The following is a 23766-nucleotide window of genomic DNA, read 5'->3' on the forward strand; positions in this document are numbered from 1 at the left end:
CTGTGTCCCCAGAGCATTAGCCTGGGCCTCTGGATTACTAGTCCAGTGACATTATCACCATGCCACTGCCTCCCCTCTGGCTTTTGCTATTATGTACTCTGCTCACATGTGCATGAGTTGAGCACCATTCACGAGCCATGTCATCAAAGCACAGTCCTCGTTTCCTCAAAAGCAGCTGCTGCAGAATGAAGGCATCACAATTACTGGCAGGGTCCCAGGCATTGAGCTGCATGACACTGCATGGTCACACATCAGCTGCACATTGAAGGAGTGGAATTCCTTCCAGCTGTGGTACATCTCAGAGTTGACATGCAGCACCTGTAAAATTACATGTGAGCTGCTAAAGGCAACTGGCACCATGTGGAATCCTGTAATCCTCTGGCTGCTTTTCTCACACAAGAGAATGAAATGCATTCAATTCAGCTCTCCTGGAACAGAGAGCCTCAATGATTCTCAGCAATCTCTATTCTGCAAACTGGGAGGTGTTGCAAATAGCTCCTGCTCTGACCTGGAAGAAGTCAGATGCATAAACGTTCATGACCATGGTCAACTTCACAGCTACTGAAGTCCTTGTCCTGCTCTGAGTTTGCGGTTGTGGTTTCAGTGAGGATGTCCTGGTGAAGCACAGAGGTCTCACACACTGTTCTTCATTGAGATTCAGGTGAGCGAATTGCTCCCTGAACACCCTGGATGGACATGGCCTACTGCTCACAGCCCTTCTTCCCCTCCCACTCCTCCCTCTTCCAGCGGCTTGGCCTGCTTTGTGTCACCTTTGCACATCCTCTCTGTCATGAAGCAGCCCTAGAGCAAGTCGGGGCAAGTGGTTTGTACAGGATCCTTGAGGTCAGGACAATGTCCTTCAGCACCTGTCACACCACTGCCTGTAGACTTTATTAACTTTAAAGAACTCTAGAAACCACCAAACATTTCTATAATTGCAGCAAGATCCAACAGACATCAATCACCTGGAAGTAGTTGATGATCCTTTAGGATAGTGCTGCTTCAGAAGGCTATTCAGCTGTGCATGTTTAACAGATGAGGTTAACTATTACAGCAAGCTTAAAATGGCATCAAATCAGCCAAGTGAAGTTATGATCTGTCTACTCTGTGCTCTACCGGTAGACACACCCCGATGACTCAAACATTTTTCTCCTCATGTCTCCATTGCTCCTTTACCTTAATCACAATCAATCACAATTACTGGCAGGGTCCCAGGCATTGAGCTGCATGACACTGTGCATGGTCACACATCAGCTGCACACTGAAGGAGTGGAATTCCTTCCAGCTGTAGTACATCTCAGAGTTGACATGCAGCACCTGTAAAATTACATGTGAGCTGTCAAAGGCAACCAGCACCATGTGGAATCCTGTAATCCTCTGGCTGCTTCTCTCACACAACAGAGTCAATTACCTTAAACCTGTGCTCTCTATCTTGACAATTCCACTAATGGGAACAGTTTCTCCCTATCTACTCTGCCCAGACCCCTCATGATTTTGAATACCTGTGTCAAATCTCCACTATGCCTTCTTTTCTCCAAGGAAAACATTCCTACCTTCTCCAATCTATCTTCACAACTGGAGTTCCTCATCCCTGAAACCATTCTCGTGAATCTTTTCAGCCCTCTCTCCAAAGCCTTCACATCCTTCTTAAAGTGCAGCACCCAGTACTGGATGCAATGCTCCAGTTGGGGCCAAACTGGAGTTTTATACAGGTTTAACATAACTTCCTTGTTTTCTTACTCTATACCCTTATTGATAAAACATATCAAGCATCCCGTTTGCTATATTAACCGCTCTCTCAACCTGTCCTGCCACCTTTAATGAGTTATTCACATATATATCCAGGCTTCTCTGCTCCTGCACCCACTTTAGATTTGTACCCTTTATTTTATATTGTCTTTCCATGTTCTTTCTACCAAAATGAATCACTTCATGCCTCTGCATGAAATTTCATCTGTCACTTGTCTGCCCATTTCACAAACTTGTATGTGTCATTGAAGTTCTACACTACCCTCCTCACAGTTCACAATGCCAAGTTTTGCATCATCTACAAAATTTGAAGTTGTGCCCTGTACACCAAGGTCTAGGTCATGAACATATATCAGGAAAAGCAAGGGTTCCAACACTGTCCCCTAGGCAACACCACTCCAAACCTTCCTCTAGTTTGAAAAACATTCATTAACCACTACTCTCTGTTTTCTGTCACTCAGCCAATTTCTTATCCTTGGAGATGAGACAGTTGTCAGACTTATCATATTCTATTAAAAAAGAGCATTCTATGGTCCAGTGAAAAATGTCTTTTTATATAAAAACACCAACTGTAAACATAAATGTTCTTAAATGCCATGTATAACACAAACCATCGGTACCAAGCCATTTAGTCCTGATTATCTGATACCTGAACAACAGGAATATGTCCGTGCAGAACGGCAAAGGTGAGAGCTGTCCAGCGCCTGCTGTCTGGATGCACTGAAGGGTATCTCTGAGTATTGCTGGGTAGCTGAGTAGAGGAGATGAGACAGAATTGTTCAATTATCAGGCCCTTGTGAATTTTTGAGAAATCTGATAGTTACTTATCCAAAGTTAATGAAGACTTACTGAAAGATCCAAGTTTGCAGAGGCATCAATTAACATTTGGACCATGGCTTCATCTCCAGCAGCACAGGCATACATCAGTGGTGTCATTCCCTGTGCAAATCCAGCAGGGAAAAGGATTGATTATTAACAATGCAAGAATATTAAAACACCCACAATACTACAACTGGTTAGCATTAGCCCTGGGCTTTGGGATGGTACAGGGATTACATTTGGGTTGTGGTTACATTTTAGATCATGATAGCAGAAGAAATTTTGAGATATTTGGTCAATAATGATCTATACAATGTGTGGGACAGTCTTGGCTCTTTTGAGACATGACCTTAAGTTGTTTTTACAGTTTCTATTAGCTTGCTGGCTCCCATTACACAATCAGTGGCAACATGAAGTTAAAACTGCCAAGTTTATTTTGAAACAATTGGTTCTGAGGTATGATATAAGCTTGGATTCTCCAGCATCATGTCTGCTGCCAGTGAAGGGACAAACCTCACTGTGCATGTGCATACTGCTGCGATGATTCACTGCCATGACGTCCTCATGTATCTACACCCAATACTTGAGTGTTTGTGTATGATGGTGACATATGGTGCAATTATCTTGTGTGTTGATTTGTCACAGCTATTCTGCACTTACTGTTCCACTCAGATTGTATTTTACGGGGAAATCAGCAGTGTGACATGAAGGCAAATCCGGGAGAATAACAGTCATAGGCTAGAATTTAAAGACCCAGCCTGAAATATAAAAGACTCTTTTATATAAGTCATCTGGATCATTGAGTTCATGGAAAAGCATTGTCACAGGCCTCTACATTCAGATGAGAACATTGGGAAAGGCCTTTAAAGCAAAAATAAATAAACTGATCTAACTCTGGCTGATCAACGATACTAAAAACATCACCATCAAATTCAATCACCTTCCATACTTGATTGTTATTCATCAGTTTTTCGATAGTATTTGGGAAAAGAAAGAAATGTTTGTATTTATTTTACTTTGTCACAATCTCAGATCATCCCAAAGTGAGCCAATGAAGTACTTATTATATGAAATGTGGTCACTGTTATAATGTAGGAAACAGGGCAGAAATTTGCACACACAAAGATCCTACAAATATGGATATGATAAATAACAAACAATCTATTTTTGTGATTCCGATTGAGGGATAAATATTGTCCAGGGGATAATTCCCTGTTCTTCTTCAAAATAATGCCCTGGGATATTTTGCATCCCTCTGAGAGAGCAGAGAGGGCCTTAGTTTAACACTTCAAACGAAAGGCGGCACCTTCAACACTGCTGCAGCCCCTCAGTGCTGCACTAGAGATCTTTGTGCTCAGGCTTCTAGAATGGATTTTGAATGTAAAAACTGGTTCATGCAACTGAGCCCCAGCTACTTAACATGGCCATTTTGTTCAATGCACACAGTATATCTCAACTCAGGAACGCTGAGAAAAGCAAATACTAGCAAGGCCGCAAATCAACTTAGTCCTGAAGAAGAGTCATTTTCAACACAAAACATTAACTCTGTTCCTCTCTTTCCACAGATGCTGCCAAACCTGCTGAGTTTTTCCAGCACTTTCTGTTTTTATTTTATATTAGATTTAATGTTCCTGGGTGAAAAATCACAAAGTAACCCCACTCCTATATTGGCAAATGAGGACACAGTTTAATTTAACAGTGATGGCCCTTAGGTTAAAAAGCCTAAAACAGTCTCGGCATTCCTCCAGTTCTGATCTTTTGTATAATTTCCTTTGCTTATCACGGGCAGCTCTGCCTCCAGCTGTCTAGGCCCTGAGCTCCGGAATTCCCTCTGAATCTCCATCTCTCTACCTCGCTTTTTTCCTTTAAGATACTCCCTAAAATCTATCCCTTTGGGCAGGCTTTTAGTTACTGGTTAAGTATCAAATTTTGTCTGATAATACACTATGAAGCTCCTCGGGCTGTTTTATTCTTTAACCTATAAAGGAGTTACAGAAATGTAAGTTCTTGTTAACTAAACTCACACACAAAGACCGGTTTGTTGGAAAAGACTCGGAGCATCGTCAACGCTTCTGGAGCTCCAAGCCAAAAAAGAACCTGCACTTTGAGAAGGACAGATTCTGCTAGTGAAGTCAAGTTGTCAAACCACTAAAGAAGACAATCTTGTTAATCAGCATCACAGAAAACATTGTCTGCTCATTGTCTCAATGTTGCTGTGGGAGCTTGCTGTGCACAAACTGGCTGCTGTGTTTCCTGCATCACAACAACAACTACACATCAAATCTACTTCATTGACCATAAAGCACTTTGGGACAGTCAGAAGTTGTGAAAGGCGCTATATAAATTCAAGTCCTTCTTTTCTCATTTTGTTCAAACACATACAAATGTTTCGTAGAATGTTCAAAGACACCTTGACAAGAATGCTACCCAATATAAATTACAATTATCAATTGACTTTTTATTTTTGATTGGAATTCCCTGTGTAAAGTGAAAATCTGAAAAGAAACAACTTTTACCTGGTTATCCATGGTGTTAACACCATCCAGTCCTAACAGTTCTATGGCTTGATTCACCAAATCTGTTCTGCCACAGCTTAACATGCGGAATCCAAGATCTTGCTGAAATTTGGCAGTAGCAGCTTTTGCATCCAGTCTACGAAATGAACTGAAGCAGTCTTCAGTTCTAATGAAAAGTAATAAACTTGTTTGTATAAACTGCTATTAACTCACTCAGTTCAAACAGAAACTGGTATTTTTATCATTTACATTTTCTCCCCTTTTTCCCTGAAAATGTTGATCTCTTGCTCTGTTATGATTTGAAAGAATTCCAGTTTTATGGTAGTTACACTAGTCACTTACCCAAAAGATTATTTTCCAGATGTGTTCCTGTAGTGAATTCAAAAGGCATCTTTAGCAGGAGCAGCTTAGTCCTGGCAGACACACAAATACTCTGCCAACAGCAGAAATAGACTTTTCTCCTCATTGTCTCGGGGCAGTGTTGACACAACATATTCTCTGTATTAGCACAGGAGGAAGCTCACTAACTCAGCACAGAAGCAGGGGGCAGAAGTTTCCATTTTTGAAGCTAAGTGTGGTGGTGGGCGGGTTCTGTGGAGTGTTTCCTGCTGGTCTGAGTGGTGGGAAATCACGTCCGATTCTGCGCTCAGAAGCTCATTCATTATGCACAGGTGACTATCTCTCTGAATCACGTGGGATTTGTCCACCCCGCTGTTACCTAATGGGCTTGAAGATCCGGGCGCCATATTTAAAACACCGCCTGTGCGCGCAATTTTCACTCTCTCCAGCCCAGCTGTCTCCAGGAGACCCACAGAGATAACTGCAAAGCAGGAAGGAGGGTGCACCCACTTCTGCCCCGGCTCTCTCTGGGCCTTTATCAGAGCAGCATCGGGATGTCCTCTACCTCAGCGATGGCTGGAAGAAGCACACCAGCCTCACTTCTCCAGCCTGGGAGGCCATAGCAAGGCAGGTCAGCCTGGGCACCCACACCCGGACCGCTATCCAGCGCAGGAACTGGCTAAATGATCTCATCTGCTCGGCTAGGGTAAGTCAAGCTCCAATTGCCTTCAATATCAAACGCTCATCATGGCATTGTGTACTCAGAGGGCTACACTCTTCAGGGACCTCACACAACATCATTAGTGAGGGACAAATATCAACACTGCTTCTGCCGGATACTTTCACATCATCACCATCTCCTCTATCATGCTGCTCATACTCCATCCACAGCCCTTTCTAGGGTGGTCCCACCACACACAGGAGGGCATGCATGATTCCCAAGCTCAGCTCCTTCCCTTCTTCCCATATTCCTTTTACTTGTCTTCATGCAGTCCAAGCTGGCCCACAACAGAAGGAATGATGAGCCCAGACCGGTGGAAGTATGGCCAACGTTGTTGACCACACTACATTCGAGGAGGGTGCTGCTGAACTGGCTGAGGAGGACAGGGATCGCTCCTGAGGGCAAGGGGAGATCGGCTTACCCCAGCAACTGAGTACGGATGACACCACCACAAGTGCATCACATCCTGACATCCACATTGAGTGACATGCAATCTTGTGTTGTGCCTGCTCATGAACTAAATCTATCTTCTCTCTCTTACAGACACCAGCAGGTCCAGGCACAGGCAGAGGGCCAACATAAGCCCCAGGCCCCAGACCACCTCGGAAGAGGGAGCTGAGGAAGCCACTGCAGGAGACCAATCACTGCGTTCACCAACACCCTCCATCAGCGCACCTCGGTGGTTCACAACTCTAGATTAGACTCAGGGTCACCTACTGAAGAAGACTTCACAGACACATCTCCACAGCAGGCAGAGGCAGTGACAACTCAGGTCTCTGCAACTCCGGGGACTGATGGAGATCAGATATCCGCTGAGTCTGAGTCAGATGATGAGCCTCTGCAAGTGGCCACCGACACAATGCTGGAGATGCAACGACAGGCAGTGGAACATCAGGCAGAGATGCGACAGTCACTCAGCAGACTAGAGTGAAGATTGGAGCAGTCTGTCCACATTCTGTCTGATGTCATGGCTTCAACATGCGAGCGCCTCAAGATCACCATGGGGAAATTGGCAACCGCCATGGAGACCTTGGTCCAGCAGGTTTTGCCGGATTTGCGCTCGATCCTGGAGTCTGTGGCCACAGACATTGATGGGATCCATTGGTGGCTTAGGTGAGAGTCGAGCAGGGCACCTTGAACTCCCTCCAGGTGCCCCTTCACCTCAAGGAGTCAGGGAGGGGCCCTCAGGCACCCACAGGGAGGGTGAGTGTCAACTGGAGATCATGGCAGCCTCCACACATGATACTCCAAGGGTGTCCAGCCACTCTCAGTCCCCTCTGCCTGTGACCCCCATCCACTCCAGCTGCTCAGGCCGAGGAGGGCGAATCTGCCCCTGTGCAGGAGGCCCTTATCAGGCAGGAGCCCTCTAGGCCTCAGGACACCAGAGGACATCCACCAAGGTCATCACAGTCAGCAGGCTGCCTCCAACTATTATAATTTCAATTCATGATGTCTGTGGGTGCTATGTTAAATTCGCAGGCTATGGACACTGTAACTTTTAAGGGACAGGATGTACTTAGTAACAAGAGTATATTTTGATAGGTTTCCAGATCAGTTCAAGTGTCAGTGAAACAAGTCTTGTCATGGAGTCAGTTTGAGGCATCCTGCTAGCCAACAAGTATCTCAGACACAGGGGCAGGAATCGGCCTATTAAGTAAGTTAAAAGAAGGGACAATGAAATAGGCTCTGAGTTAAAGAAAGAGCTGCAGTTAGCAGGCTGACTCTGTGCTGTGGGCCTTCGGAGCAAAGGTACTCCCCCCACCCCCCACCCCCGCACCCCCACCCCCCGCACCGCCCACCCCCCGCACCCCCACCCCCACCCCCCCACCCCCCGCACCCCCACCACCCCCCACCCCCACCCCCCGCACCCCCACCCCCACCCCCGCACCCCCCACCCCCGCACCCCCACCCCCCGCCCTCCCCCACCCCCCGCACCCCCCACCCCCGCACCCCCACCCCCCGCCCACCCCCACCCCCCGCCCACCCCCCACCCCCCGCACCCCCCACCCCCGCACCCCCCACCCCCCCCCCCCCCCCCACCCCCACCCCCCGCCCAGCCCAGCCCCGCCCCGCCCCACAACCCTTGGAGCAGTGGTTTTGTGCTCAGCAAGGCCACAGGTTTGAAAGTGTTTGTGAGCCAGTGTCGAGTCATCTCAGGAACCCAGGAATCTCAGAAGGTGAGATTGAAACCTTGCAAAGGTGTTAAAGCCATCTGAGTGGGAGAGATGTTTGGAGAGAATTCAAAGGTGGAGATTGGAAACTCTGGTGAGAAAGACAAAGTTTTAGTGAGATTGTTTGATTCACAGTGGGACTATCTTCTGGGTCATTTCTTGAGAAATCTATGGGCTCTGTCTTGGTTGCATCTGTCATTTACTCTGTAGTGCGGTGTGTTCAACCACAGTCCGTCTGTTAATTCACATGTACCTCAGACTTACCCTGAATGGTAGAGTATAAGATACATATTGTAAATTGTTTTATCTTTCTGAACTTGCATAGCAAATTTTAATTTATTCAAAACCCATGCAATCTCACGGTGTTATTAACTTGGTAAACATCTTGAACCTCAACCTTTAACTAACTTAATTGAAACGTTTGGACCCGAGCTGATCTCCCCTTTTGGGGAGGTGGTGATGTAGTGGTATTGTCACTGGACTAGTATTCCAGAGGCCCAGGGTAATGTTCTGGGGACCTCAGTTTCAATCCCACCACAGCAGATGGTGAAATTTTAATTCAGTAAAAATCTGGAATTAAGGTCTGATGATGACCACAAAACCATTGTCGACTGTCATAAAAACCCATCTGGTTCACTCATTTCCTTTAGGGAAGGAAATTGGCTGTCCTTACTTGGTCTGGCCTACATGTGACTCCAGACCCACAACAATGTGGTTGATCTTAAATGCCCTCTGAAAGAGGGCAATTAGAGATGGGTAATAAATGCTGGCCCAGCCAGTGACCCCCACATCCTGTGAACAAATAAATATCCCAAGGTCTGGCCAAGGATCCTAACACAACCTCCGCTGTGGATGTCGGAGCTGCACCCAGGCATAGTGATAGGGTTAGGAAAATTAAGAAATATTGAAATCACTTTTGGGTCACAGGTGTGCAACCACTGTATAAATATTGCACTTTTGTTAATACACTAGTAAGGTGTTGTCATTATTTACATATGTATCCTCTTATTGCAAGGGTTGGCTGTCCACTCACTCTTGTGTGAGATTCACATTGATGTGAAGTCAACCTCACTGAAGGTAGTTTTTGGGCCCTTGTCTGATGTCATGGAGATCTGTTGAAATCTTTATTGGAAATGAGTGATTAAAGCATTTGTAACCCCTTTTTCCTCGTGACACACCATACTGTGAGGGCAGCTCAGCAGCCTCGAGGGATTAGCAGCAGTTGTGTCTCCTCAGTGGTAGTGGCAAAGGGCAAGACCTGGATGGGAGGGCAATATCCCCAACCATGTCTTCACCTCACTGGCCGCTGTAGTTTCTCATTAATGTGGCGATGACTACTTCAAGTTCCATGAGGCAGCTTTGTCACTGTTGTGTCAACTTTCACTTCCCAGAGTGAGCGCATACAGAGCGCACCAATCTTAGAGATTATGGCCTGAGGAATCATGAGGCTAGAAGGTGCAAGTCTGAATGCTGAACTTGGTCTCAATGTGACAGGTTGTGATTCCCTTTCAATGCAATGGAATGGTGTTAAGGGACAGGAGAAACGTGGCCACATCATCTCACTCTGCTCAGAATCTGGGAGCAATTAAAGTGGCATCCTTTACTACAAGAAGGATTGAACATAAATGTAAGAATGTTATGCTTCAGTTATACAGGGCATTGGTGAGACTGCACCACGAATACTGTGGGCAGTTTTGGTCTCCTTATTTAAGGAAGGATGTAAATACATTGGAGGTGGTTCAGAGGAGGTTTACTAGATTGATACCTGGAATGAGTGGGTTGTCTTATGAGGAAAGTTTGGACAGACTGGGCTTGTTTCCACTGGAGTTTAGAAGAGTGAGGGGTGATTTGATTGAAGTAACAAGATCCTGAATGGCCTTGACAAGGTGGACATGGAAAGGATGTTTCCTCTTGTGGGTGAGTCCAGAACTAGGGGGCACTGTTTTAAAATTAGGGGTCACCCTTTTAGGACAGAGATGAGGAGAATTTTTTTCTCTTTGAGGGTTGTGCGACTTTGGAATTCTCTGACCCAGAAGGTGGTAGAGGCGGGTTCACTGAATATTTTTAAGGTGGAGATAGATAGGTTCTTGTTAGGCAAGGGAATCAAATGTTATCGGGGTTAGATGGGAATGTGAAATTTGAAACACAAACAGATTAGCCATTATTTTAATGAATGGTGGAGCAGGCTCAAGGGCCGAATGGCCTGCTTCTGGGCCTATTTCATATGTTCATAGCCCTTTACAGTTGATTAACATTAGAGGCTGATGCCATGGAGCCCTCAAAGCCAGATGGGTGCAGCTGACTGTACCCTGTTCTCTAAGGAAGCCTGAAATAGCTGCAAACCCATTAAGTCTAGCAATCTGGCTATCTTCATCAAGTGTAAATTTGACACATTGATGAGCCTTGCTGTGGAGGGCATTTGTGATCTCCTTGATGCATCTACCTGTGGTGGGCTGCAAGATGATGCACAGGTCCCTGTGGATCCCTGGAACGACCCGCAGGCAATGAGATTGAGCCTGGTGGTGACCTTCAACGCCAGTGGCAGGGGATGACCTCCCACTCCACAGGGCATTAGTTCCTCCCAAAGAATGTGGCAGATGAGATCCACCAGAGCTCTGGACAAGTGCAGATGTGTGTGGCATTGTCTCTCACTCATCTGCAGATAGGAGAGTCTTCGGTAGGCCCTTGGTCAACCTAGTCACCCCCATGGTCTGGGTCTATCCTCCTGATCCTCATGACTTTGCTGAGGCTTCCTTGGACCATGGATCTCAGGCGGGGGGCCAACTCCCAAAGCTGCGCTCAGTGGCACATGTCCCTTCTCCTCCTCCTCCATTCTATTAGAACATTCAAGAATGCAGCATTGAGCCCAGGCTCCATAATTGCTTGGTCCTTCTCTCTATGAAATGATAGGTTAAAGACAGTGATGAATAACAGGAAAAAACAGTGAAGCTCACAATATTAAACCCAAAGCCACTGTAATGGTCTCAAGCGGCTTCTGTCTGATGAGTCTTGTCGCTGATGCACCTTTTGTATCTGAGGCGCAAACCGATACATTGAGGTGACCAAGATGCCATCCCTGAACTTAACATCTCAATCTCACTGAGGTTGGAGAAGGTTTGAATACCATGCACCACCTGATCAAACTCAGTCCTCCAATCTCAGATCTGGCGAACTGATTGAATATAGCTTGCTCATGACTCATTACTGGATGTCCTTTTGCCCGTTATGTATTCCAATTGCGGAAAGCACATGACAGTCTTTCTTTGAAGATCTGCCCAATACGCAGCAGGGTTTCTATGTCCTGAGTGGAGTCCAGATTGTGTCACTGAAAATTGAAGTCAAATTTACTAAATACACCGATTCTGGTAACCCAGGCAGCATAAGCTGTGCAGCTGGACTGGTTTCTATTATACAACACAAACTCGCAAAGTCAAATATAAGCAATCTTCCCATTATGTTTTATATTTTAAAGTTGCTAACAAGAAGCAAGCAGTGGAAATTCTTCCCAGATGTATTAATTTTTACTTCTTCTTTGAATTTAATAAAACACATTCAAATAAAGTACAAATTTATGACTTTGGGATGACGAGAGTGAGGAACAGTGTTGCTATTTGGCTTTTTTCATAATTTTTCAGAATATAACATACTATCATCTAGAAATTCTCTTGTGCGATATTAGTGCAGAGACAATTAACATATCGATCTGAAGTTCTAACCATTTGAACAGTAAAATCACACTGCAATTTCTCAGTTTATGAGAAAGTAGGAATTAGAAAAGATCATTCAGATCATTCTGCTGATCTGAATATCCAGGTCCATATTTGTGACCCTGGCATCTAATTGCATTGTTCTACTCCCTAAACACACCCTGAATGTGTAAACGCAGATGACTCTTCCCCTACAGCTCAGCTCATATGACAGGCTAGCTTTTATAAAAGAATCGCACATACTTTAGTTGCCGTGGTTCACAATCCAGGCCTGGGAGCAGCAAACGGGCTGTTTGTCTCACATCGTCACTGTCAACAGTTAAACTACGCCGATGCTGAGCATGAGTAATGGCCACTCGCATCCACTCCATTAGTGGAGGCAGCAACATAAATGGCCTAATGGAAAGCAAAAGAAAAAAGCTGAACATTAAAGTGTGGTGAAACCAATTTAAACAATAACAGAACTCACCCTCAAACAATACAGTGCATCAGGCAGACCACAGGTGGAGTGCTGTGCCCAATTTTGACCACCGAAACACAGGGGAAACATTCATGTAAGATAAAAGCAAAATACTGCAGATGTTGATAATATGAAATAAAAACAGAAAATGCTGGAAAAACTCAGCGGGTCTGGCAGCATCTGTGGAGAGAGAAACAGAGTTAACGTTTCGAGTCCGTATGACTCTTTTTCAAAGCTGGAGACATTCCTGTGTTGGATTTAGTTCAGAGATGGATTATCAAGTTGATCTCCAGCATCAGATGCCAAAGGTATAAACAGCAATTAGAAAAACTTGGGTTTTCAAACTCAAATGGAGAAATAAACCACCTACTACAGCTGCAACTTATATTTAACATCATGAATCATCCCCAGGTGCTTCACATGAACATTATAAAACAAAGTATGACACTGAGCTACATAAAGAGGTATTAGATCAAAACTACATTCCATAAAAAATAATAAACACTGTAAGATAGCGAGGCATCTAGGGATATACTTCCATTGGGAACAGTTCCAAATCACTAGGTTGATCCCTGGAATGAAGGGATTTTCTTATGAGGAGAGGTTTGGGTTGGGCGTATACTCGTTGGAGTTTAGAAGAATGAGAGGTGATCGTATCTCATCATATAAGATCCTGAGGGGGCTTGACAGAGTAGAAGCTGAGAGGATGTTCCCCCTCGTGGGGAATCTAGAACAAGGGGGCACAGTTTCAAAATAAGGGGTCTCCTAGTTAAGGTGGAGATGAGGAGGAATTTCTTCTCTCTGAAGGTCTTTAGTGTTTGGAATTCTCCACCAGAGCAACAGTGGAGGCTGGGTCATTGAATATATTCAAAGCTGAGTTAGACAGGTTTTTGATTGATGGGGGAGTCAAGGGTTCTGGGAGTGGGCCGGTACTCGGGGGTGGGAGGGGGAGCAGTACCATAGTTACCCAGGAGCTGGAGGTGCTTTTAATTCTTCTAACTTTTCCTGGATAATTATTCTGCTAAGACAGTCAGAACCACCCGAAGTCTCCAGCTTAAATCCTGCGCTGTCCTTGAATGGAGACTTCCGAGATGTCCCTGAGCATATCGTCTGGGGTAGGAGCTTCCAGGGAATGGAACATGTCCAATGTGACTCTTCTTTGGAACACAGCAGCCCACTAAACAAATTTAATAACCTGTCATATTTTGCTTCTCCGATGGGCTACGGTGATTGTCAGAATTATTGCTCCTGCAAAAAATTATGGAATAGATCAAAAACTGAGATTGAAACTATATTATGAGTGAAATATACTTTTATTCGGTTTGCATGATACCTACTTGTTCAAAAATCACCTGGGCCAGGATTTGACAGCCCCTCCCACCCAGCGGGATATTACAATCCTGCCAAACTGAATGGAGATTTGAATGGCTCACTGTACCTGCCAGGGGGAGACACCACAGCGAGGCTGTAAAATATGGCATTTTATAAAAAGTGATGCTGGAAATCAGACAGAAAAGTTCAAAATTCTGGACTTACACACGAATCCATCCCATCATGTTCCACACAGAGAAAAGATGGGAAATATTTTGGGTGTAGAATATTCGTCAAAACTGAGCTCTAACAATAGCTATCCAGTCGAGATGTTAATCTGTCTTTTCTCTTTTAAGACGTTGATCACCAACATATTCAGATTTTATTTAATCTGAAGTGACTTTCTTCACAAAGATGGAATGCCACCTGCTGTATTCTCACATCATCTTTGATCTAATCAAACCATTATGTTTTCCAAATATTTAACAATATGTTTCTATCCTCAAAGGAGTTCCCAGCATTCTCATGAATCCCATGGAGGCTTTTCCATGGATATAGGGGGTGGATAATGATTCTATTAACAATCTTACCAGGAAGCTGCAGCAGTCAGATGTCTCCCGTGGCAGAATACACGGTTTGTGTTGCTTGTTTAAAGAGACAGAGTGAATTGTTTTCTATGTTTAGAATGCAATCCATTGTGCAATCTTTAAATGAGATTTCCCAAGGAAAAGGTAAAGTTTAGCAGCTGGCACGTGCACTTCCATTCAGTAGAGAAAGAAAAAGAGGATATCAGCAAATTAATGACACAAAAAGAGCGAGTCTAAAAATACCCAGATCATTCCCAGGAAACAGTCACTCTATTCACTAGAATAAAAGGCAAGTATCGTTTTTTTCTGCAAGCAACAACTTTTCTTTGACTTGGCTGAATCAACAAGGATGATGTAGAAATAAAAGGCACGAGGCAGCGAGAGTTAATATCCTTATGAGTAGAACATTTAAAAAAATTATTTGGACATACAATCAGTCAAATATATTAAAAGGTATTAAAAGAGGTTTTATGGATTGGAAATTGGAAAATAGTAAACTTTGTATATTATTGGGGGATTAAAACCATGCAGGTTTTAAGCATCACTTAATGTGACAGAGCATTCATATAAAAACCACTTGGCCCGAATTTTCACTATGGGTCAGATGCACAAAGTCGGGAGAATCCAGGCTCTGCAAATGGCTGCCTGGACATTAGATTTTGGTCTGGGGGGTTGGGCTGGATTGGAAGTTGGGACGGGTCACCCTGGAAGAGTTGAGTAGGTGGGTCCGGGCCAAAGGCATGCCTCAGGGATCTGGCACTGTCCAAAATTTAAAAGTAAAGAAGAAACATTCCTCCAGCCCTCACTCTTTACACCCCTTCACCTCACGGTCTCTCCATGCCCCATCCATGTCAACACATGCCCTGTACTTACTCCCACAATCCTTCAAACACTCCGTGCCAACCTATGCTCCTCTCCCCACCCCCATGGCACTTTATAGCCCCTATGCCAACTTAGTGACAACTCATGTTCCCCACCCACCATCCTTTCCCCTTACACCGACCATGCCAGCTCACAGAATCTCACAGTGCAGAAGAGGCCCTTTGGCCCATCGAGTCTGCACCGACACATGAGAAACACCTGACCTACCTACCTACCTAATCCCATTTACCAGCACTTGGCCATAGCCTTGAATGTTATAACGTGCCAAGCGCTCATCCAGGTACTTTTTAAAGGATGTGAGGCAACCCGCCTCCACCACCCTCCCAGGCAGCGCATTCCAGACCATCACCACCCTCTGGGTAAAAAACTTTTTCCTCACATCCCCCATAAACCTCCTGCCCCTCACCTTGAACTTATGTCCCTTTGTGACTGACCCTTCAACTAAGGGGAACAGCTGCTCCCTATCCACCCTGTCCATGCCCCTCATAATCTTGTACACCTCGATCAGGTCACTCCTCAAGCTTCTCTCCTCCAACAAAAACAACCCAAGTCTATCCAACCTCTCTTCATAACTTAAATGTTTTATCCCAGGCAACATCCTGGTAAATCTCCTCTGCATCCCCTCCAGTGTAATCACATCCTTCCTATAATGTGGCGACCAGAACTGCACACAGTACTCCAGCTGTGGCCTCACCAAGGTTCTATACAACTCCAATATGACCTCCCTACTTTTGTAATCCATGCCTCGATTGATAAAGGCAAGTGTCCCATATGCCTTTTTCACCACCCCACTAACATGCCCCTCTGCCTTCAGAGATCTATGGACACACACGCCAAGGTCCCTTTGTTCCTCTGGACTTCCTAGTGTCATGCCATTCATTGAATACTTCCTTGTCAAATTACTCCTTCCAAAGTGTATCACCTCACACTTTTCAGGGTTAAATTCCACCTGCCACTTATCTGCCCATTTCACCATCCCGTCTGTTTCTTCCTGTAGTCCAAAACATTCAACCTCACTGTTAACCAACCGGCCAATCTTTGTGTCATCCACAAACTTACTAATCTTAACCCCCACATAGTCATCTATGTCATTTATATAAATGACGAATAATAGGGGACCCAGCACAGATCTCTGTGGTACGCCATTGGACACTGGCTTCCAGTCACTAAAGCATCCTTCTGTCATCACTCTCTGCCTCCTACAACTAAGCCAATGTTGAACCCACCTTATCAAATTACCTTGTAACCTATGTGCCTTTGCCTTCTTTATAAGTCTCCCATGTGAGACCTTGTCAAAGGCTTTGCTGAAATCCATATAAACTACATCAACTGCCCTACCCTCATCTACACACCTGGTCAACTCCTCAAAAAATTCAATCAAATTTATTAGGCATGACCTCCCTCTGACAAAGCCATGCTGACTATCCCTGATCAAACCTTGCCTCTCCAAGTGGAGATAGATTCTCTCCTTCAGAATTTTCTCCAATAGTTTCCCTACCACTGATGTGAGACTCACTGGCCTGTTGTTCCCTGGCTTATCTTTACAACAATTCTTAAATAGCAGAACCACATTAGCTGTTCTCCAGTCCTCTGGCACCTCCTCCGTGGCCAAAGAGGAATTAAAAATTTGGGTCAGAGCCCCTGCGATCTCCTCCCTTGCCTCCCTCAGCAGTCTGGGACACAAAACATCTGGACCTGGAGATTTGTCCACTTTTAAGCCTGCCAACACCTCCAATACCTTGTCACTCCCTATATCAATTTGCTCAAGAACCTCGCAGTCTCTCTCCCCGGGTTCGATACCTTCATCCTCATTCTCTTGGGTGAAGACAGATGTGAAGTATTCATTCAACACTCTAGCAAAGTCATCTGGCTTCACTCATAGATTACTCCCTTGGTCCCTTATGGGCCCTACTCTTTCCCTGGTTATTCTCTTCCTATTGATACCCATGGGCAGACCTTAGGGCTCATGCAGAGATGAGATAAAGTAACATTCCATAAAATATAGGCTGGGATTTTCTGGTCCCATCTGCAGTCAGGATCAAAGCTATCCTACAGCACAATGGCTATCCTGATCAAATCACTGTTCATGTGTATTGAATAACTCCCAAAAGTGCCAAAGGCCACCACTTTCAGCTCCAAGAAGTGTCCGATCCAGCTCAAATTACCCTGGAAAGGCAAAGTATCTCAAAAATTTGAACAACAGGTTAAGCAAGCTGTTTTACGCTCCTATTATGCAGTGGCTACACAAGTGGTATTTTCCATAGAAACATAGAAACTAGGAGCAGGAGTAGGCCTTTCAGCCTTTCGAGCCTGCTCTGTCATTCAACATGATCATGGCTGATCCTCTATCACAACACCATATTCCTGCTTTCTCTCCATACCCCTTGATGCCCCTAATATCCAAAAATTTACCAATTTCTTTCTTGAATATACTCAGTGACCCGGCCTCCACAGCCTCTGTGGTAGAGAATTCCACAGGTTGAACACCCTCTGGGTGAAGAAATGTTTCCTCATCTCAGTCCTAAATGACCTGCCCCGTATCCTGAGATTGTGGCTCCTGGGTCTAGACTCCCCAACCAGGGGAAACATCCTCCCTGCATCCAGTCTGTCTAGCCTTGTTAGAATTTTATACATTTCAATCAGATCCCCTCTCATTCTTCTAAACTCCAGTGAATACAGGCCCAGTCAAACCAATCTCTCCTCATACAACAGTCCTGCCATTCCCGGTATCAGCCTAGTGAACCTTCGCTGCCCTCCCTCTATGGCAAGTATATCTTTTCTTGGGTAGGGCGATCAAAACTGCACACAATACCCCAGGTGTGGTCTCACCAAGGCCCTGTATAACTGCAGTAAGACATCCCTACTCCTGAACTCAAATCCTCTTGCAATGAAGGCCAACATCCCATTTGCCTTCCTAATTGCTTGCTGCACCTGCCTGTTTACTTTCATTGACTGGTGAACAAGGACACCCAGGTCCCTTTGTATATCCACATTTCCCAAAATATCATCATTTACATAATACTCTGCCTTTCTGTTTTTCACACCGAAGTGTATAACTTCACATTTATCCATGTTATACTGCATCTGCCATGTGTTTGCCCACACACACAACTTGTCTAAATCGCCCTGAAGCCTCCTTGCATCCTCCTCACACCTCACAGCACCGCCTAGTTTAGTGTCATCAGCAAATTTGGAAATATTGTATCTGGTTCCCTCATTCAAGTCATTTATATATATTGTGAATAGCTGGGGCTCAAGCACTGATCTCTGCGGTACACCACTAGTCACTGCCCGCCATCCGGAAAAAGACCCATTTATTCCCACTCTCTGTTTCCGGTCTGTCAACTAATTCTCAATCCATGCCAGTATATTACCCCCAAACCCATTTGCTTTAATTTTGCCCACTAGTCTCTTATTTGGGACCTTATCAAAGGCCTTCTTGAAATCCAAATACACCACATCCACTGGTTCTCCCTTATCTATTCTACTAGTTACAGCCTCAAAAAACTCCAGTAGATTAGTTAAGCGTGATTTCCCTTTCATAAACCAATGCTAACTTTGCCTAATCCCATTAATTCTTTCCAAGTGTTTTGTTACCATGTCTTTTATAATAGACTCTAGCATTTTTCCCACTACTCATGTTAGAATAACTGGTCTGTAATTTTCTGTTTTTTCTCTCCCTCCTTTCTTAAATAGTGGGGTTACATTTGCCACCCTCCAATCTGTAGAAACTGCTCCAGAGTTTATAGGATTTTGGAAGATGACCACCAATGCATCCAATATTTCCAGGGCCACTTCCTTTAGTACTCTGGGATGTAGATTATCAGGCCCTGGGGATTTTTCAGCCTTTAAACCCATTAATTTCTCTAGCACCATTTTGTTTTTACTAATACTAATTTTCTTCAATTCCTCCCTCTCACTAGACCCTTGGTTCCCTAACATTTCTGGGAAATTATTTCTGTCCTCTCTTGTGAAGACAGAACCAAAATAGGTGTTCAATTCTTCTGCCATTTCTCTGTTTCCCATTATAAGTCCCCCCGTTTCTGACTGTAAGGGACCTACATTTGTCTTCGCTAATCTTTTTCTCTTCATATATTTACAGAAGCTTTTATAGTGAGTTTTTATGTTCCTTGGAAGTTTACTCTAATGTTCCATTTTCCCTTTCTTGATCAATCTTTTTGTCTACTTTTGCTGAATTATAAACTGTTCCCAATCCTCAGACTTGCTACTTTTTCTCGCAATTTTATTTGTTTCCTCTTTGGATCTAATACTATCTATAATTTGTTTTGTAAGCCATGGTTAAGCCATCTTTCCAGTTTTATTTTTGCACCAGACAGGGATGAATAATTGTTGTAATTCACGCATACGTTCCTTAAATATTAGCCATTGCCTATCCACTGTCAATACTTTTAGTAAGATTCCCCAATCCATCATTGTCAACTTGCACCTCAAACCCTCATAGTTCCCTTTATTTCAATTCAGGGCCCCAGTTTCAGATTCAACTTCCTCGCTCTCCATCCTAATGAACAATTCTACATTTTATGGTCACTCTTCCCCAAGGGAAGCACAACAAGGTTGTTAATTAATCCTTTCTCATTGCACAATACCCAGTCTAGGATAGCCTGCTCTCTAGTTGAACACTCAATATATTGGTCTAAAAAACCATCATGTACACACTCCAGGAAATCCTCCTCCACAGTATTATTGCTAGTTTTGTTTGTCCAATCTATATGTAGACTAAAGTCACCCATCATTACAGTTGTACCGTTACTGCATGCATCTCTAATTTCCTGCTTAATGCCTTCCCTTACATCTCTGTTACTGTTTGGGGGCCTTTAGACAACACCCAACAACGCCTTCTGCCCCTTGATATTTCTCATCTCCACCCAGACAGATTCCACATTGTGATTTTCCAAGCCAATATCCTTCCTCACTATTGCATTGATTTCCTCCTTTACTAACAACGCTACCCCACCTCCTTTCCTTATTTGTCTGTCCTTCTTGAATACAGAATACCGCTGGATGTCCAGTTCCCATCCTTGGTCACCCTGTAGCCATGTCTCCATAATTGCAACTATATCATAACCGTTTATATCTATTTGCTCTGTTAATTCATCTACATTATTGTGAATGCTCCGCACATTAAGATACAATGCCTTAAGGCTTGTCTTTTTAAACTTGTTAGTCATCTTAGCTTCATTTTGCACTATGACCCCATTTGTTTCTTGCCCTTGTTTTTTCCTTTCTTCCACTTTTGCTTCTTACTTTCTGTCTTTTGTTTCTATCCTTGTTTCCCACCCTCTGTCTCCCTGCTCAGGTTCCATTAACAGGATGCTGCCATCAGCCAAGACATCTTGCCCACCACACAACTGAGCAACATCATGTATGAATTTCAGTGTTGGTGCAATATTATGTACACCGTACATCTCAGTGATTGGCTGATTGAATCAAACAACATGTCCTTTAGTTAGTGTAACTAATAGCTACACTAACAACCAATTTAAGATAATCAGTCAAGCTCGTAAAGAAGGTTTATTTATGCTTGTAGAAGTGACAAACATTCATATCCAGGGTAAAAGCAAAATACCGCAGATGCTGGAAATCTGAAACAAAAACAAAAATTGCTGGAAAAACCCAGCAGGTCTGGCAGCATCTGTGGAGAGAGAAACTGAGCTAATGTTTCGAGTTTAATATGACTTTTCTTCAGAACTGAAGGAGGGTAGAAATGTGATGGATGCATTTTATCTGCTTCGTTTTAAAACAAACACATCTCAGTTGCTAACATCTTCAACCATCAATATGATTCATTTTTCCACACTGGCTGATCCTTCACATAAAGTGACCTACACACTTTCCCGCTTCTAAATGAACCCCTGGCTTTAGAGTTTGTGGCAATCTTGAATATATAATCAAGCTTTCATTTATTTGTTTCTTTAAGTATCTCTCCCGACACTTCTCTTCTCTACAGTGAACAATCTCAGGCTCTCTCCTCATAAGCGAGATGCTATGAACTAGGCAATGCAGTTTCCTTGATCAATTGTTCATGTAAGTAATTCAATATTGTGTTCAGAATCATGTTTTCACCCCAACTGAACCTTATCTGGATTTCCCAATCTATTCCTGGTAAACTGAACTCACCCATAACTGCACTCGATCCTGTCCACACCTCCCTTATTTCACTACAAAGCTCATTGTGCACTCCCATCTCCTGGTCTGCTGCTGTCCAACCACATTGTTCACTTGTTCTCCTCGTATCTAAAAGATCTCACGCTTTCCTACAGGGAAAGACACCTGAAGTTCCCACAGGAGTTCTCATGTCGAAGATAAACATGTAAAGGACTGAACAAAAAGGCTGATTCTGCTGTTTCTCCAAAGGTCCAGCAATCTCCTGCTGAAGTCACAATGGAATGCCGGGAAAACACTGGGAAAGTTCTCACCCAGTGTTGTAGAAACTTTCATTCTAGACCAGTTTTACAATAGATGAGAGGCTGAGTATTATTACAGGAAAGTGATGCTCCATGGACAACAGTACGAGGCCTAATCTGTGCATTAGCAGCAGGAGATGCTGATTGCAATAGATAATGAGGGAACAGCTGATGACTAACATCAGCGTATGTTACCAGCACAACTTCAACCGGGCACAGGAGGGAGGTGGGCAGAGGCTCAGTCCGAGCCGTGAGTAACAGTGACAGCAGCAGGGCGACAAAGAGCAGAGGGACAGGGTACCTGCTCAGTCTGCAAGTCGGGAATCAGTGAAAGGAGCAGGCTGACAAAGAAGGCGGAGAAGCAAGGCGAGACTTCAGCCTGTGTGTCGAGACCTCGGGCCAGGCAGCAAGACCACGGTCTGAGAGACGGGAGCTCAGACAGAGAGACGGGAGCTCAGACAGAGAGACGGGAGCTCAGACAGAGAGACGGGAGCTCAGACAGAGAGACGGGAGCTCAGACCGAGCGGCAGGAGCTCAGACAGAGAGACGGGAGCTCAGACAGAGAGACGGGAGCTCAGACAGAGAGACGGGAGCTCAGACCGAGCGGCAGGAGCTCAGACAGAGAGACGGGAGCTCAGACAGAGAGACGGGAGCTCAGACAGAGAGACGGGAGCTCAGACAGAGAGACGGGAGCTCAGACAGAGAGACGGGAGCTCAGACAGAGAGACGGGAGCTCAGACAGAGAGACGGGAGCTCAGACAGAGAGACGGGAGCTCAGACAGAGAGACGGGAGCTCAGACAGAGAGGACGGGAGCTCAGACAGAGAGACGGGAGCTCAGACAGAGAGACGGGAGCTCAGACAGAGAGACGGGAGCTCAGACAGAGAGACGGGAGCTCAGACAGAGAGACGGGAGCTCAGACAGAGAGACGGGAGCTCAGACAGAGAGACGGGAGCTCAGACAGAGAGACGGGAGCTCAGACAGAGAGACGGGAGCTCAGACAGAGAGACGGGAGCTCAGACAGAGAGACGGGAGCTCAGACAGAGAGACGGGAGCTCAGACAGAGAGACGGGAGCTCAGACAGAGCGACGGGAGCTCAGACAGAGAGACGGGAGCTCAGACAGAGAGACGGGAGCTCAGACAGAGAGACGGGAGCTCAGACAGAGAGACGGGAGCTCAGACAGAGAGACGGGAGCTCAGACAGAGAGACGGGAGCTCAGACAGAGAGACGGGAGCTCAGACAGAGAGGACGCGAGCTCAGACAGAGAGACGGGAGTCAGACAGAGAGACGGGAGCTCAGACAGAGATGGACGGAGCTCAGACAGAGAGACGGGAGCACAGACAGAGAGACGGGGAGCTCAAGACAGAGAGACGGGAGCTCAGAAACGAGAGACGGGAGCTCAGGACGAGAGACGGGAGCTCAGACAGAGAGGACGGGAGCATCAGACAGAGAGACGGGAGCTCAGACAGAGAAGACGGGAGCTCCTAGACAGAGAGACGGGGAGCTCAGACTAGAGAGACGGGAGCTCAGACAGAGAGACGGGAGCTCAGACCGAGCGGCAGGAGCTCAGACAGAGAGACGGGAGCTCAGACAGAGAGACGGGAGCTCAGACAGAGAGACGGGAGCTCAGAACGAGAGACGGGAGCTCAGACAGAGAGACGGGAGCTCAGACAGAGAGACGGGAGCTCAGACAGAGAGACGGGAGCTCAGACAGAGAGACGGGAGCTCAGACAGAGAGACGGGAGCTCAGACAGAGAGACGGGAGCTCAGACAGAGAGACGGGAGCTCAGACAGAGAGACGGGAGCTCAGACAGAGAGACGGGAGCTCAGACAGAGAGACGGGAGCTCAGAACGAGAGACGGGAGCTCAGACAGAGAGACGGGAGCTCAGACAGAGAGACGGGAGCTCAGAAAGAGAGACGGGAGCTCAGACAGAGAGACGGGAGCTCAGAACGAGAGACGGAGCTCAGACAGAGAGACGGGAGCTCAGACAGAGAGACGGGAGCTCAGACAGAGAGACGGGAGCTCAGACAGAGAGACGGGAGCTCAGACAGAGAGACGGGAGCTCAGAACGAGAGAC

General features: G+C 45.4%; 1 protein-coding gene across 1 annotated transcript in view; it reads right to left on the reverse strand.

The window, feature by feature from the left end:
• abtb2b (ankyrin repeat and BTB (POZ) domain containing 2b) overlaps positions 1-23766 on the reverse strand; it is a 356813-nt gene that overhangs the window by 67143 nt on the left and 265904 nt on the right. Inside the window, exons 5-8 of the mRNA XM_041198333.1 lie at positions 12266-12418; positions 5085-5250; positions 2599-2688; positions 2399-2500 (exon numbers count right to left, since the gene is read on the reverse strand). Coding sequence (XP_041054267.1) covers positions 2399-2500; positions 2599-2688; positions 5085-5250; positions 12266-12418 — 511 coding nt within the window. The remainder of the gene's footprint in view (positions 1-2398; positions 2501-2598; positions 2689-5084; positions 5251-12265; positions 12419-23766) is intronic.

This window comes from Carcharodon carcharias, chromosome 10 (assembly GCF_017639515.1).
Source record: "Carcharodon carcharias isolate sCarCar2 chromosome 10, sCarCar2.pri, whole genome shotgun sequence".
NCBI lineage: Eukaryota > Metazoa > Chordata > Chondrichthyes > Lamniformes > Lamnidae > Carcharodon > Carcharodon carcharias.